At 39.0% G+C, this 18,441-nt stretch overlaps 2 protein-coding genes across 2 annotated transcripts in view; both read left to right on the top strand.

The window, feature by feature from the left end:
• The window catches only part of cfap74 (cilia and flagella associated protein 74), a 54,816-nt gene extending 50,088 nt beyond the window's left edge, over positions 1-4,728 (top strand). Inside the window, exons 33-37 of the mRNA XM_084389718.1 lie at positions 48-202; positions 990-1,119; positions 1,527-1,642; positions 2,780-2,914; positions 4,505-4,728. Coding sequence (XP_084245844.1) covers positions 48-202; positions 990-1,119; positions 1,527-1,642; positions 2,780-2,914; positions 4,505-4,612 — 644 coding nt within the window. The 3' untranslated portion in view covers positions 4,613-4,728. The remainder of the gene's footprint in view (positions 1-47; positions 203-989; positions 1,120-1,526; positions 1,643-2,779; positions 2,915-4,504) is intronic.
• An 11,777-nt stretch (positions 4,729-16,505) lies between these two features.
• Positions 16,506-18,441, top strand: part of gnb1a (guanine nucleotide binding protein (G protein), beta polypeptide 1a) — a 49,550-nt gene continuing 47,614 nt past the window's right edge. Inside the window, exon 1 of the mRNA XM_084389817.1 lies at positions 16,506-16,960. The gene's annotated coding sequence lies outside the window, so the exon portion shown is untranslated. The remainder of the gene's footprint in view (positions 16,961-18,441) is intronic.

The raw sequence follows: 18,441 nt of genomic DNA, 5'->3' as shown, positions 1-18,441 counted from the left end.
TACTGTAGATGACGTTAATGTCCTCGTGTGTCCGTTCTTCCTCTCAGGTCCTCAGAACCACAGCGGCTTGAGTGTGTTCAGTGTGTGTCCATCAGGTGGCGCTGTTCCTCCTGCTGCTGCTGCTGACATTACTGTGACCTTTCACCCCGATCACCAGAGTCTGCATTACAGAGACCTTCTCACAGTCCAACTCATCAACAAAGTTAGACATCTTCATCTCCACACCAACACTACAGTCAGGATAACACACTTTATTGCCCCATGTGAACACAAAAAGTTGTATATTATATTTATATATATATATATATATATATATATTCTACATTAGTTAAATATTTTTACTGGGAAACTATTACTCTGTTGGCAATTTTTAATGGCCAAAAGCTAAAACACCTTTTGTTAGATTAATGCAAGAAATGTCCGCCGTTATAATAGCAATCCGCCATGGAACAAGCACACCTGCTCTTAAAGGGAATGTGAGATGACGCTCTGATTGGTTTATTTCACGTTACGCCCAAACCACACCTATGAGTAATGAAGCTACTTCAGACCAACACATTTTAGATTTGCGTCGAGCGCAAGAGTCATTTATCCCGCCGAGATCCGCCCACAAAGTTACTTGCGTTTCGCGCTTGATATTTGAGTTTCAGGTCGTTAAAATAGGGCCCATTGTCTCTATTTTAACATGAAATAGAGCTTTAATTGAAAATGAATGATAAAAAATGTATTGTGTTATTTTCAAGGGGGAAAATGATTGTAAGTATTGCATTAATATTCATAAGTAACATACAATTCTCAAAAAAAAATATATAATGGTATGATAATATAGTAATATATATTGATTTTACTGAAAATAAAAAAGTCAGGTGTTCGGACACTAACATGTCTCCCAAATGAACAGCACCGGAGGGTTAAAGCCTGTGTCATTCATACACAGCAGTTCTGATGTCTTGACAGAAATAATTGTGTGTTTGTGAATGTGCTGATAGCAAACGGTGTGTGTGCTGGAGCTCAGAGGCTCTTCATGTTCAGACTACATGCTCGTCAGTGGAGGGGATCCAGCAGACGGCTGTTCTGAAGCACTCGTCCCATCACATATATACTCATCAGGACATCCAGGTACTGCGCTCTGCTGCTGTCTTACTGTAGTCATGCTCAGGCTGTATTTCCTTCTGCAACCCTTCTTACTCCATTTAACATGTTGAACTTGTGTAAAACCTACTTGTGTACTTTCTGCGTAGTGTTATGTAGTCAGACTTTTTTGAGTCTGGTCCGCATTCCTGCTATACATGCCTGTCAGAAAAGGCCAAAAAAGTCTTAAATATCTTAATTAGTATAAGAGAAGTCTTAATTATTAATCATTAGAAGTCTCAGGTTTCCCAAACACTCTCCTCTTCTCTCATTGGTCAGACATTCAGGTGATCCTTGCCCAAACTCACACCATTGGTCGAAACACAGAAAGCACTTTTTTGAGCTGTTATCCCTGATTTCCGTGTCTTTGTCATTTTTTCACAAACATTGTGTAGACAGCAAGAGTTTGCTGCTGACTTTTGTGAGTGAATATGAAGAGGGCAGAGCAATCGCAGTCACACGCAAACTCCACGTGGGATGTGTCGTCGGCTCCAAACCGCCCACTAAAAAAGTAAGTGAACTGTTCATCTGAAGACATTAGGTGCGTCCCAGATCGCAGACTTGTGCACTATTCTACGCCATTGTGTAGTATAAATAGTGCATGAGTAGTGCATGTGTTCACACTGAAAATTCCAAGTGCACTTTAAATACCCGGATGATGATGCTCTTATTTAACGTGTAAAGTGTAGAACGTTAGACACTTCATGCACTCGACTGTCACCGCTTTAAAGGGTTAGTTCAGCCAAACGTGAAAGTTCTGTCAGTAATCACTCTCCCTCATGTTGTTCAACCCCATAAGACCTTCGTTCATCTTCTGAACACAAATGAAGATATTTCTGATGAAATCTGAGAGCTGTCTCACTCCTCCATAGGCTTCTGTGTTATTGAAACTTGCCGGTCCAGAAAGTTAGTAAAGACAATGTTTAAAAAAGTGACTCCACCTCTCAACCTCTTGAATACTTTCTGTGCGCAAAAACAAACAGAAATACAGACTTTATTCAACTCTTCATGTTCTTCTGTGTGTCTCTGAGTGAGTTCACGTAGTGTAACGGCGCAACGCGCCTGGGTTGTACATCAGAACGGAGGCTCGCTATTGGCCAGAATCACACGCAACACACACATGACCAGCGTCGGCCAATAGTGAGCCTCCGTTCTGACATACAACCCAGAAGCGCTGCGCTGGTACACTATGTGATTCTCGTCGCTTGATAAACTTGAGGTTGAGCCACTGTAGTCACTTGGACTATTTTAACGATGTCTTTACTAACTTTTCTGGACCGGCAAGTTTCAATAACACAGAAGCCTATGGAGGAGTGAGACAGCTCTCAGATTTCATCAGAAATATCTTCATTTGTGTTCAGAAGATGAACGAAAGTCTGACGGGGTTGGAACGACATGAGGGAGAGTGATTACTGACAGAAGTTTTATTTTTGGGTGAACTAACCCTTTAATAACGTAGCGGAAGGGGAGGGGCTATCAGACTCCGATGTTGAAAGACGAAATAAACGTATAAAGTTCATACACTACACGGTTGAGTGCGTAAGTGCGTAGTGTATAGTGCGTGATCTGGGACACAGCTGTATTCCCCTGATCAGTCATGACATGTCTGAAGTGGTTCCTGCTGATATCTCCTGTGTTCTGCTGTCAGACGCTGGAGTTCCTCTGGGAGAATCTCTCCGCGGTCGAACAGCAGGGCTTCAGCGTGACGCCGGCGCAGGGAAGTGTGGATGCAGGACAGCGGCGTCCCATCAGCCTCACCTGGGTGCCGTCGGCTGGTCTCGCCGTGAGTGCTGAAATGATGTTGTGTGTAATCTGTGCTGTCTGCAGAAACAACGGCACGGCTATGGGTTTGATTCTCAGGGAATGCATGAACTGTGTACCTTATGTGTGGAAGCTTGTCTCTGCCACAGAATAAAATATTTTGAAAGATAATTGCAACTTTTTATCTCACAATTGCGAGTTATAAAGTCAGAATAATGTTAAATAAATCACACAATTCTGACTTTTAAGTCAGTTACTGTTTTTGAGTTAATTACAGTTTTTGAGTTAATTACATGCAATTGCGTCTTTATATCATGCATTTCTGACTTTAGAACATGCAATTCTGACTTTATAACTCGCAATTGCAACTTTATATCATGCAATTGTGAGAAAAAAAGTCAGAGTTGCAAGAGATAAAAAGTTGCAATTTTTATTTTTTATACTGTGGCGGAAACAAGCTTCCATACTTATGTGCAATGTACAGTAAGTCGCTTTGGATAAAAGCATCTGCCAAATGCATGAATGTAAATGCATGCACCGAGTGCCTCTGACTAACCCTGGAACTACTGGCTACTTACCCTAAAAGTTACCCAAGTTTTTGGAACCGTAAGTTGAGGTTATATATTTACTAAGTAAACTTACCCGGATAAGTTGCTGAACCTGTTATCTAGAACACACCCCAGTTTAGCAATGTACTTTTACATGAAGGCCCAGATATATTTACGACGAAGTTTTTTTTTTTGTACTTCACTTAGAGGTAAAAAGACGTTCGAAACACTTTTGCAGTGATTTACTGTTAGCGAACATCCCGACGCCGTCCACATTGATGAGATGAATAGATGAATATGTGAATATGTGCTGCGCTTTCCTCTCAATAACACAATAAACACACAACTAACAGGCCAGCGGTGAGAAAACAGCCGTTCAGAAAGCATCTGATCACAGAGATGTGAGATTCAGCACTCCGGTAAAGTCACGGCCCGTTTATTTATAAAGCACTTTATACAGTAGATTGCTTTAAAGCAGCAGCTTTACAGTATTAAACATGAAAAAACAGTATCAGCGTCTCTTTCAAATACAATTACAGCTTCAGTTTCTGCTGTAAAGCGGCTCTCAGTGTGTTCATGTCTTCACTCACGTCTGTCCTCGACGGACTGAACAGAAGAAATTAATCTGAGATTTACACCTCAAAGAAGGCGGAGCCTCAGAGCCACACCCACCTATTACATCATCACCACACCGACCAATGGGTGTTTGAAGGTGTTTAACAGCCGGAGTGAACTTTTCCAGAAAGTTATCTTTGGCAAACTGTTTCAGACTCCAGAAACAAACTCCAAACAACGTTCATTTTGCCCTGATTTTGTTCGAAATGACGTCACACCAGTTTGTTCTTCGATTTGACTCCAGATTCCTCTAGAGTTCATCTTTGTCTGTCCACTGACAGTAACTTTTGTGAGCTCCAGGTTTTAGGTCTGATGTGTCATATTTTGAGTGAATATGTCATTAATCAAGAGTCACAGAACTGATATTGCCCTGTAGGTTACTGTATAACTGGTGTAGTTTGTGTGTTTTACCTCGATCAGTCAGAAGTGTGTGTGTTTTTGTGTTCCAGCCGAACGCAGTGGTTGAAGCGTGTGCTTTGCTGACCGTCAGAGGAGACGAGACCACAGTTTACCGTGTCAATCTCATGGCCCATACAGACACAAATACAGCCACCTAGAAATGCAGTCACTATTTATCATTATATAATTCACTGTTACTGAACCCTGATATTTGAATCTAGTTGATCATTATTGATTTTATATGAGTTTATGGTCTTTTTATGCTGTGTATGGTTTCTGTGCAACAATAAATAATGATGTACAAAACATTTACACGGATGCCTTTTTTGTCAAAGGAAGAGAGGAGACACCTCTAAACATATCTGGCATATCCCATTACAGATAGAGCCTATACAAATCCCTCTTTATCACCATTAGAGCACCAGTAACAGACTGAAGGAGGTCTGTGAGGAACAGGCTCACTTTTCACTGAAGATCTTCTCACAAATCTCATTCTTACTTCAGTTAAAGGGGTCCTTGATTATGATTTCACTTTCTTAACTTTAGTTAGTGTGTAATGTTGCTGTTTGAGCAAACAACATCTGGCAAAGTTCAATGTGAAGGGAGAGATTTTCTTTTACAGAAGTTGCTTTTTAAGGCTGTGTGTCCACCAAAGCGGTTTTTCACGCGGCTGGCCTATTTTTTCAATTGTTTTCAATGGGAGCGCCGCGTTTTTAAAACGCCATGAGCGTAACGAGGCGCTGAGCTTTTTTTCACGCTGAAGTGCTGAGCGCTCTGTGTTTTTTACCAGTCGCCATGATGAATGTTCAACTTTGGGTAAAACGCAGCGCTCATCACTGTCACTTTTTACCCAACCGTCCAATCACAGTGGAGGAGGGGCGGGACTAATACCACACCGACCAACCGCCACATTCTGCTTGTACAACGTCAACAGATGACGACAACAAGCATAATAACGGGAAAAAATCATTTAAAACAAGAGCCAGAGAAAATATATTGGATTGTATCGACATTTTAATTAGAATCAACATAGAAACAAAATATGTGTGAAATGAGATACTAGTAACGCTTTCGCGAATATTACTTATCATAACAAGCAAAGCGTCTCAACTGAAAAAAATGCTGCGCTGCCAAAACGCTCTCTTTTCAGCTGGCTAAAAGCGCTTTGGTGGACACACGGCCTAAGGACTACAATGAGCTTCTTCACGGGTTAGTGACATCACAAACCCTAGAATTTACATAAACCCCGCCCCCGGGAACACGCAACAGAAGGCTGCTGGTGGTGTAATGGTGTTATATATTTTCTTGGCACACTTTGGGCCTCTTATTATCAATTGAGCGTTGTTTAAACGCCACAGTCTACATGAGTATTGATGCTGATTATGTCCAGCACTTAATGACCATCATCTGATGGATCGTCCAGCAGGATAACACACACGTCACAAAGCTCAAATCATCTCAAACTGGTGTCTTGAACATGACAGTGAGTTCACTAAACTCAAACGGCCTCCACAGTCTCCAGATCTCAGTCCAATAGAGCAGATTTGGGATGTGGTGGAACGGGAGATTCGGATCATGGATGTGCAGCTGATAAATATGCAGTAACTGCGTGATGATCTCATGACGGACACGAATCCCTGAGGAATGTTTCCAGCACTTGTTGAATCTCTGCCACGGAGAATTAAGGCAGTTCTGAAGGTCAAACGCGGTGCTGGAAACGTGCACCTAATAAAGTGTGTGTGCATTGATCATATGTGAACAAAATCCCCAATGAAATCTCTTCATAAAGTGAGAGCATAGTTTACACTGCTGGATTTAGGGATCTGACGTCTTCATGAACTTTCTGAAGCTTGAACAGTTTGGTTGCGCAGAAATAATGAGATAATATAAAAAATATCGGTTACACTTTATTTTAATGTGTCATTGTTACAGTATAAATATATTTAAGTACTGAGTAATATTAATGTACTTACTATAGGGTTAGGGTAGGATTAGGGGTTAGTTGCATGTAATTATGCATAATTTACTGTTATTACTATGGCAGGCCTATAAGCACAAAGACATTGTAAAACAGTGTTACCAAAATATCTTCATTTTCATTTCACAGCGTGTTACTTGTGACACGCTCCAACATCAGTAGCTGAAGAATACTGTAAATGCAATGGTAAATACGTCTAGATCTTAAACCTGTACAGTATATATGGGACTGTGGCTGTATAGCTGGGACTTTGCCTTGAGACTGATCTAATACTGAATGTCAGTATGACATGTTCCAGTTTGCAGCACACACGAGTAATGATGCGGCTCAGCCAATAGGAGCGGCCGGTTCGAGAGGCATACGGTCAGCATTTATGCCAGATTTGAGCAGATTACTCCAAATCAGATTACTGCATCCCAACCCTGCTATAAAAAGCAAGGTTATTAAAAGCTTAGCTGCATATAATGCCATTCTCTTTTATGAAATGCAGAATGTTAGATTTGTAGTTCTGGTATTTCACGTCCTTTTTAAAGCACTAATCTGATCTCTGCCCTGATCATTCCTAAATGCCGAATGATACTACTACTCAAACACATCCATGTGGATAATCGGGGGAAATGTAAGTAACTTGCTGTGTCTCTGTCGGAAGAGATTAAATAACTTTGAAATAAATTGGATGATATCTTATGTGACATATTTGTGATTACTTCTGAAAATAAAGTTTATATCTATTGTCTTCATTATGAACACATTGAAGATTCATTATTATAATCCAGTTTTAAGAAATGAACACAAATAGCCCTGCCATGCATTAATGATTTCAGACACTGGATATGTGGCTGTACTTCTTCAAGTCAATTCAATTCACATTTATTTGTATAGAGCTTTTTTCACACACACATCGTCTCAAAGCAGCTTTACAGAAAATGCATGAGTCCACATTACATCTGTTATCAGAGGATCTGTCTAAGTTATGTATTTCAGAAATGTACATATACAAAATCACAGTTAGCTAAGTCATGCAATACAGCTTCATTACTTTCAGGAACATAATCAGCAGTGCTGAGTCGACGCTGTGATGCTAACTGGTAAGAGTGATGCAGTGCAACATCTCTCGCGGGACGGTTTATGTTTGGTCGTACACACACTGTACAGAACGTCTCCAGGACGACTGATTCTCTGAAGGGTCGGCGTTCACACCTGCTCCACCTGAGCCACATCACAACACTGAGTTGGCATCAGAGAGCCGGCATCGCCCTCCGCCAATGAGCTCAAATGCATTAGATTTTGCCTAGCAGTATTTTTCAGTTACAATCTATATATAAAGCATTGTGTTTCTTCATCTACAAAGCCTATAGACTGAACATGAATAGTTGCACTATTGTTCTTACAGAAAAAAACAAAAAACAGGGTTCATGCAATGTGCTTAAAGTGTATATACTTGAATTTGAGTTTTTGACATTTAAGTCCTGGAAATCTGGAGTTATTAAGAGTTACTGAAAGACAAAATATGTGAAATTACACTCAAAAAAAAAAAAGTTGTTGAACGAACTTGATTAAATTAAGGAAACCTTTTCCACGAAAATGAATTACATTTTTTCCAACAAAATCTAATTTGTTGGACATGATTTGTTGTAATCTTGTTGTATGAACTTAAATTCATTTAGTAATTCCTGCTAGATAAAGTTTTGTCAGGTTAACTACAATTAATCTTTGCCCGGCCTAAAATCGCCAACATTATAATTTTAGCTAATTTTACTCTACAGTTATCTCCAATGATAGTCACTAGTGTTCAGTTTAATTAAAACCTCTTTTTACAGAGTAATATTGAATATTATGCAAGTGTGCGATTGAGGTTTAATGCAATTATAGTGTATGCTGAGTGCCCACAGCCCTAAACTAAACACAGTCGCCGCTCTTCTGCGTAATGGCAACCACAAAACTCAAAAACATTACAGAAAGTCCTCTAAGTTTCTAACATTAGTGAATATTAAACACTAACATTAACTAACAACAGCTTTCCATTTACAGAAAAACACATAAATTAATTCCTAAATTTACCCTCCTAATGCAGTCCCTTGCAAAGCATGCTGGGAACTACAGATCCACTGCCCAAGTTAGTTGTCAACAAAAATGATTCATGTAGTTTTGACACAAATTAATTAAGTAAACTTCAGTTTTAAATATATTAGGTTGATTGAACACAATTAAATTAAGTTGTGACAAAATATTAAACAATCGTGTTACTTTTGCTTATTTTAATTAATTGAATTTAACGAGGCAAAAATTCATTTTTTGAGTGTAGTGTTTAATTTTATTGATAAAACATCTTTTCATGCAAAATAAACACTGCAGTCCGTCTGATATAGAGCCATTTCGCATGGCTATGAGCGTGATATTGCTCATATACAAGTATATGATACAGCTTTCATTCTTCAGGAGAAAAATTAATTATATATTCATGAGAAAAAACATCAGTTTGAATAAGGAAAGCGATATCTTTGTCATATAGTATCCTTTAAACGGTTAACGTTACCACAGTTATAGCATGTGCTGCACTTTATGTGTACCGTTTTGTTTTATTAGTTTATTTTTATTTATCTATTTACCTTTTTTAGAATTTGAAGGAGAATAAAGATATTGTTAAATAAGTGAGATCTCTGATTGTAATCCTAGAAAACCAAACAAGTAGTGCTTGAAAAGTCCTTGAATACATTTTTACAGTATCTGTACGAACCCTCAAAAAAATACAGTAAGCTTACTTACAGAACAACCTGTACATTTTGCAATTGAAAACAGTAATTTACATTTAGACCGGTAAACCCAACAGCCCCTTTCTGCTAAATTAGCAAGGCCACGCTGCCACTGAAATCTGTTTTGTGCCTTTAACACACACTGACAGTCTGCATAATAACACTAAAGGTAAAAAGAAAACCACATGATGAATTTCACAAGCCGAGGGAAATACTGATATAATAAAGATGCACCATCATGGTAACATGCGTGACAATAAAATAATACAACACTCATTTAACAACATAAGATGGAACATAAAACCCTAATGTACATACAGTATAACGTACTGATAACAAACAAAAAAACTAAGAAGAAACAATTATTCAAATAAAATTTGACTAAACAGACATTTAACAGTATTTCACTGTAAAATAACATGAAATGTAAGTTATAAGATCTATTACAGATCTATTAACTTACTGTTGACCAATCGATAGGTTTCTTTTTACAGTTAAAATTACACACACTGTTCTTCCAGTGTGGCTTTTCTAATTTGATGCAGATTGTTATTCAGCAAAGACATTGATCTGACTCCACATTCAGCGTCTCGTTTCAGAAGACCTGTACGCTTCATGCACACAAAAGAGCAAGCGAAACACAGCGTGTGAATGAACCTGTAGGATTTGTCCAACTCTTATATTTGCCATCATGTTGATATTAATTATGGGCTTATTATTATCTGTCCTTGACAAAAACAACACCGTAAAGCTGAAGCTGAACTCCTCAAATGCACACTTTAAAATAAAGGTTGGGTTTTCACAGTTATGCAATAGAGGAACCATTGAGTTAAAGTCCCCCTGTGGAGAAAATCCAGCTTTTAATGTTGTTTATGTGTCTATGTGGTGTTTTTAATCTGCTTTAAGACAAAGCATGTGTAAATTCATAAGTCGACACCATTGCTGAGTATTTCCTCCTTAAAACTGCAGTGAACCAAAGACAGTCTCAAACACACGCTTTGAAATCGCTGGTGTTTCTGACGTCACAAACTACCTTGTAACCAATCAGATCAACGTGTGATCGTCAACCAGTGGATCTCTGAGCTGAGTGAGTGAGTGGAGGCGGGGCTCATTTGCATATTCATAGAACCGCGCATACTAAATGAGGCAAGGGTGTCGAGTTACAGTCAAGATATTTTAAGGCATGAAGAAAATATGTCATTTTGGTGATCAAAGATGAGTTTTAAGGGATAAAACGATTGACTGCAGGGGGACTTTTACAAATCTAAAGAACATTTTCCCACTAAGAACCTTTTGAGCAATGAAGTTATCCTTGAACCATAGATGCAGATAAAAACATTTATGTTTTATGTTTTGGAACTGAATCTCCTGGGCTGGCACAGGACTTGTTTTTGGGATATTACACCTCCTCCTAGAGACGGATCTGCCGAGGCCACAGTCTCCCTGGTAAAGTCTGAGTTAGAGATGCAGGGGCCAATGAAGCCTGTGGGTAATTGATCAGGGTATATTGTGTTCTAGTCTCTAAGTAACAGTGAGTCTCCACGGAGGAACATCTCAGTCGAGCTGCCGGTGATAATGAGCTGTGGGTTTGAGATCCTCCCTTTACTCCTCCTTTAGACAGTTTCTCGGTCCCTCGTCGGCTTGCCTTTCATTTGTTCCCCCTTTTTTCTTTGTGACAGGCCTCGCATGTCGCCTTGCTAAACTCAGTCCAGAGGGATTTGCTCTCGGTGAGTGTTGTTGAGAGATGTAGTACACCAAAACAAGTGTATGATGCAACTAACATGCTGACAGATCTGATTTTAATGTCATTACTTTTAGCAGACTTCAATATTCAACAATTTTCAAGAGTAATTTCAATAAAAAAAATAAACATTATGCCTAGAAATCGTTGGAAAAACAAATATTGTAGTTTTAAATTACATCGAGCTCATTTTATGTTTGTCTTGGAAACTTTTTACCATGCTTTCATCATTTATTTTTGCTACTTTTAATGTTTTAGCCCAAACTTTTAATCTTAAATCATAATACCCACCATAAAAATATGATTTATTAAATGTCCAAAAGTATTTAATCTAGATTAATAATGAAATAATCACAAACCAGTTCAATATTTATTATAAATACTGTATTTATTAGTTGTTTAGTGGCAATTATGTATTTATTTTGATCAAAAATGCCCCGCAGCTGTGGCACCATCTCCACCACACCGAACAACACAGGTTTCTGTAAAGTTACTGTACTTGTTTTACCAATGAGAAAACTCTATTAGTGAAGAAAGTGAGATGATATGTGAGACGTAATAAGTAAATAAAAAAATAAAGGTAAATATATCAATCATGAACAGAATCTAATCAAGCTGAAATTTGGTCAAATTTTGCAACAAGTGTGAAACTATGTACAACTATTTAATTGTAATTTCACAAACTGCTATTAAAAACAACAGATGTCGTTTGAAAAGTGGCGATTACATTTTTCACAACCTTCAGGGAAAAGAAAATGATTTCTCCTGTGATTTATCTAGTGTTATGGAATTGAACAATATGTGGTTAAATAGTGATGTTTATCACTTTTCAAAATGCTAAATAATAAGATATAAAGAATGCAGGCTTCAGTTTGCAAAAGTGAATCTGAATGGATTCATTGGAAGTAATGGCGTGAATAAAGGAGGAGAGCTGGAGTTCTGTGATCTGTGATGAGAAACAGGTATATCTGGTGTGGGTACTGGTATAGGCGTCCACCACATGAGTCTTTCCCATCAAACAAGGCGGTGTTTAACAATCACTCACTGTGAGGAAGATCCTTGAGTAGTGTTCTGAGGACAATGCTCACATTTACGCAATAGCTGCATCCCTTGTTGGGCCACTTGTGCTTCAGGTAAGGACTCAAAATGATGTTTTATGGACGTTTTCTCCATGCAAACCTGAAAGGAGGAATATGGTGTATGCGAGTAGCCATTACTGGTGTTAAGAGCCTGCGTGTGATAGAGACCCGAGCGGTCACAAGGAGAATCACACCAGGCGTCCGTTTAAAGGTCGTTCCAAAAGAAGTTTAATGCTTTAAAGGCAAGGAAGCGCAAAAGGTCCATACAACAGTGGATAAGAGCACAAATACAAACTACGGTTACACAAAAACACGAGCACCGACTTCTCTCACTAACTGTTGGAGACCGCAGCATTCACAACCCGAACCACTCTCTGTTCCCCTGCCTCGCTCCTGACCACCCTTAAATGCGGACACTGACCTGCCTTTAGTTAACTGGAACAAACCGTTTTCTGTAAGACTAACTCTGGTCTCTCTGTACAGTTCAGCAAGTTCAATGATACTTAAGACCAAGAGTTTAAAAACAATCAATCAATAAAACATCCAGGCAAGAAAAAAACAAATGTGTGACCCTGGATCACGTCACCAGTGTCGAGTCGCACGGGTATATTTGTGGCGATAGCCAACAATACACTGTATGGGTCAAAATTATGGATTTTTCTTTTATGCCAAAAATCATTAGGATATTAAGTAAAGATCATGTTCCATGAAGATATTTTGTACATTTCCTACCGTAAATATATATATAAAAATTGTGAGTGGATGCAGCAAAATCGTGAACATAAATTAACAACTTTAAAGGAGATTTTCTCAATGTTTATTTTTTTTTTACAAAATTCAACTTTGCATCACAGAAAAAAAATGATAATTTAAAGTATAATAAATTGAAAACCAATTATTTTAAATTGTAATAATATATCACAATATTGCATTTTTTCTGTATTTTTGATCAAATAAATGCAGGCTTGATGAGCAGAAGAAACTTCTTTCAAAAACATTAAAAATAGTAATGTTTCCAAACTTTTGGCCTGTACTGTATATGGCATTTTTAAAATTTATTTGCCAAAATTAGTAGGCCTAATGATATTTATTTACAGGTTTATTAAAAATAGCAAAGTTCACATTAAATCTGTACTGTAAAACGCGCTATAAAAGATAATGGGGACTTGACTTGAATGCTAGATGTAATGCTCTTGGTATTTGTGTTTAGACTGTAGTGTGTGTGTGTGTGTGTGTGTGTGTGTGTGTGTGTGTGCGTGCGCTAAATAATCATGAACACAATGATGGGGGCACCAGGTAAAATCTTGCCTAGGGCAGCAAATTGGTCAGGGCCGGCCCTGATCTCGGCCAAATATTGTCCTATCCTAACAAACCACACATCAATGGAAAGCTTATTTATTCAGCTTTGAGATTATGTATAAATCTCAATTTCAGAAAATGTACCCATGTGACTGGTTTTGTGTCAGGGGTCACATATTGTCATTTGCACAACTGATATTTCCTAAATTAGTTCAAATGAGCATTTCCCCGGGGTGTGCACACAGAGGTTAGGCCGACGACTCCAACTACAGGAAATAAAACAGCAAAACCCACATGAACAATTACATTATAACTATTATTACATGCATGATACAAAAAACAGTAAGGACACAATTTTGAGGGATTGAGAAGCAACTCTGGTTCTCCTTCACACTGTCAATTCACCGGGTCTTACCTAGAAGATCTATAAGCTCATCTTCTTTAGGGTAACAGAAGAGAGAGGAAGAGGTCAACGTTACCCTCACTCCCACAGCCACTGTTTTAATTGTATTAATTCACTGTATAAGAAACACCGGCTGCGCTCGAAATCACACACTCTATTGAGTAGGTACTTATTTTGAATAAGTAATTACTTCACGACCGCTACAAAAGTATGTTCTATATAGTAGGAGTGTGTGTAGAATGAATGTAATCTGGACGTACTTCATCCGCCATGTTGTCATTATCATGTGATCTACCAGTTGTGTCGCTTCACTGTCATCCATAAATCCTCTGGGATAGTAAAGTGTCCATCAAATACACACTTCTGAATCTCACCGGAAGTAGTAGATCACCCTAAAAGAAGAAACTGGATGAGAAAATAATTGATATTAAAAAAAATAACACAACGCAGATATTACAAAATGTGACATTGAGTACATAAAACGGACTCATTTTTATAAAGTAACCCTGCCCAACACATCACCCACAGGTCAAGTCTCCATTGACTTAAACAGACACACTAAAGCGTGTGGTGAGCTTGAGGGGGGGTAATTGAGGATGAATGGGGGAAAGTCACGAGAGAGGAGGCAATGCCTACATCGCCATATGATCGGTTATGATCGGATATGATTGGTCGTGATAAATCCTGCCTGTTGTTTTCGTGCACGTTCTCTTCAGCCTGAATGAAGACATGAGATTAATGGGAAGACTAATAATGGGAATGACGTTTACTGGGAATGACGTCACTAGGCTAACCGGCACAGTCCACATCACACTGGTTTCCTCGACAAAAACCGAAAGGATTTTTCATATAGGCTTTTGGATTATCGCTAAAAACAAGCTCTATGATCGAGAAAAGTTTATGATACTTGCACGTTTTGTCCATCAAGATAATTATCAAAGATGAACACAACTTTTATGAATTTTGAAGCTATAAACGAACTACACCACGGTCCCACGAATTTAACGTCACCATCACTAAAGCTTCCGACAACTCTTTCAGTTTTTGTCTAAAAACATTTTCCCAGAAACGTTTGAGTTAGAATATAGTTCATAAGAGCACAATTATAAGCATAACGAGATTTTTGCTGCTTGTTCAAATTGCTAAATTAAAGTAAGCTTAAGCAACACCATTGCTATACATTTTGCCCTAACCTAATTTGATTGTGTTCAATCTGCTTAAATAAATGTAAAATTTAAGTTTACTTAATCCGTTTGTGTCAGATTACATGAATGATTTATGTTGCATTAACTGAGACTAGGCGGCGCTTGTTAGTTCCCAGCATGCTTTGCAAATGGCTGAGTTAAGAGAGAATAAATGTTGAAATTAAGTGTACTGTGCTATTTTATGTGTTTTTGAGAAAATGAGAAAAGGGGAAGACTTGACAGTGTGTAATTGTGTTTAATGTTTAATTACATTGGAATTATTAGAAACATTTCAATTACAGTGGGTTACCATTGTGGAGAAGAGGCTGGCTTAGGCTGTGGACTGATACTACAACATGTAAGTGTTCTGGCTGAAGAAGCATGTAAATGTTAGCATTTAAGATGCTAATAAATACTATTGTTAGTTATAATGTATCAACTCAATTGTGTGACACTAAAACAAATGAAGTCTTGTTGGATGAATGACTATATGAATTTGAATACCTAAATTATGTCAGACGTTTGAGATTTGAGGCTTCTTAATTGGGTCATTTAAAATGACTTCATTCCATGATATTGAAGTTACATGAACAAATTATATTTGTTTAACTTAATTGATTCACGTGGTGGAACAGATTAAACCAGTGATCTCAAACTCAATTCCTGGAGGGCCACAGCTCTGCACAGTTTTGCTCCAACCCTACAAACACACCTGATCCAGCTAATCAAGGTCTTCAGGATTACTAGAAACTTCCTTGCAGGTGTGAGTTGGAGCTGAACTGTGCAGAGCTGTGGCCCTCCAGGAATTGAGTTTGAGATCACTGGATTAAACACTATTAAATAATGTAAATCTTTTTCTTTCTTTTTTAAATCTCTATTTTTATTTAATCTAATTGAATCTTTTTCAAGACATGTAACATCTTAAAAAAAATCTCGAGTGGGGTACACTGAAAAATAGTGTGTTGGATTTACATGATTTAACATCTGTTCCACCACGTGAATCAATTAAGTTAAACAAACATAATTTGTTCATGTACACTCTAAAAAATGCTGGGTTGTTTTAACCTAATGTTGGGTCAAATATGGACTAACCCAATGTTGGGTTAAAAAATTCAGTTTACAAATGGACAAATTGCATTTTGGACAAAATCAAAAATGGACAAAAATGCAATAAAAAAAAAATGGACAAATTGCATTGGTTACATAAAAAATGTAACCCAACGGCTGGGTTTGTCCATTTTTAGATTGCATTTTTAACCCAACGTTGGGTTAGTCCATATTTGACCCAACATTGGGTTAAAACAACCCAGCATTTTTTAGAGTGTAGCCTAACTTCTATATCATGGAATGAAGTCATTTTAAGGGACCCTCAAAGTGATTTTTAAAAGGCTCCCTGACATTATTCAGGTATTCAAATTCATATATTCATTCATCCAAAACAATGGCATATATTTTAGTGTCTGGGATGGCAGATATCATTACCTAACAGCCTATGAAGAAGTGAGCCAGCTCTCACATTTCATCAAAAATATGGTGTTCCGAAGATGAATGAAAGTCTTACGGGGTTGGAACAACATGAGGGCGAGTAATTACTGACAGAATTTTCATTTTTAGGTGAACTAACCCTTTAAAATATCCCAAACGTGATTTGGCGCCAAAACAGTCGAATCCGTTGCGTGGTGACGCAGGCGCAGCGTGGGGTTTCCCAGCCCTGAGAGCAGGGTCACTCACCGCGCCCATCTCTGCTGTCTGATGGCCGGAGCGAGAGCCTGACACACGGAACGCAGAAGAACCACTCCAGCACCGGAGAACGACGCGCGTGGGACGTACAGAAAGGCTAAATTTGGACCGAGCGTTTGTTGGTCACGTTTACCACAAGGCGTTTGCGTGAAGCTTGCGTTATTTGGGCAAGAATCGGCGCGGTTGCAGCTGTCGCGGCTGCGGGTTCGGGGAGTGCCGCTCTCCGCTGACTGACTGACGGACTGTCTGCGGGTCGGGCAGCTGTGGAGCCCTCTTCGCTGTTTACAGTCAATGATACATACACAACGAACTGTTCCGACGAAACACAGGTCAGTGTTGATCTTCTCTTTTAACGGTCGCCTGATTGCCTGTGTTCGGCGGTTGTGGGGTTCGGCTGGGGTGGGGGCCGCTGCTGCTGCTGGACTCACACAAGCACATTTAACAGTCTCTGTGGCTTTATTTGTCAATATGTACTGCAAATATCAAATTACTAGGCCACATAAGTGGTTTAGTATGTGTTAACTTCCTCAAATCACGGTCATGTGGCAGAGATGTGCTGTTAGCTGACTAGCAGCACTCATAATCGGGCTCCATATTCACGGTAAATACTGTCAGGTGATTCTGCCGTCGGGCACTCGCGTTTCCGTTACAGCGGTGCCAAACCGTCTCTTCGGTTGAATATTTAAATGTAAACCCTGGTTTGCTGAGTATTGTAAGCCTGCATTGGTGCAGATGATGATGATGATGATGAAATGGACAGTGAAGATGGAGGATAAAGCCAAACTACCTCCCCCACTTCACTTCATCATGGAGTCGCGATGTTTGTGCGTTTAAATATCATCTTTCTCCATGATAAATCCTCGATGAAGCCCTCAAACACCGGACTCTCGCGGGTGTGTGTGTGTGTGTGTGATCGAAGTGCTTCTTTGATTGGTTTTTAACCCTGAGCCTGTGCTTTTAACGACCTTAAACGGGAGTTAATGGGATTTTCTCGATCTGTTTAACGTGTGTGTGTGTGTGTGTTGTGTACGAGTGATTTATGGTTGTGTTCGTGGCGGAAATGTCAATGAGGAAGAGCAGCATCAGTGTGTTTCATCACAGTTCGCAATCATATTGCTGTGATTGTATGTAATAATGCCGGTGTCCGTTTAAAGCGCATCTACTGTCCTGCTGAAACATGTACGCGGACGCGCGCGCGTGTGTGTGTGTGTCAGCACTAGTGTGTTTATGTGCTCAGTGAGTGTGTGTGTGTGTGTTCACGGCCTACAGCTGCTGCAGCCAACAAGATGGCGACTGATGAAGACACAGCCCTGCCTCACACACACTCACACATCACGCATGCTCTCATACACTGCTAAAAAACATTACATATACGCTCAAATAGCCTCGGTTCTTACACAGCTGACACTCAAAACTCACTTGTATATCTCACCACACGCTACACACGTACATCTGAAACATTAATGCTCTCATATATTTTCTGTAAATCACAGTCACAGGGTTACCGTCCTGCATTTTCAGGAATCTTGACGATATAATTGGCTGGTTTCAGTTTCGTTCAGTTTGGGAGCTAAACTCTGCAGGGTTGTACATGAATCACCCTTTACACACCTGACTCTTAGTCACTATGAAATCCAAATGGACTGGTTTTTATGGAATATTGCAGTGTTTATTATATAAATGATTTATCCATGCATGCACATCTTTTTATTTATTTATTATTTCATGTTCCTGGTAATGTTGAATCAGAATATCTTCCTCTTGCAGCAACATCTCTTCTCTGATGATGTGGGCGGGGCAACCTGTCACT

This window comes from Rutilus rutilus, assembly GCF_951802725.1.
Source record: "Rutilus rutilus genome assembly, chromosome: 19".
Taxonomy (NCBI): domain Eukaryota; kingdom Metazoa; phylum Chordata; class Actinopteri; order Cypriniformes; family Leuciscidae; genus Rutilus; species Rutilus rutilus.
Note: the sequence above shows the minus strand (reverse complement) of the source record. Positions and strands in the feature narration are given on the sequence as shown.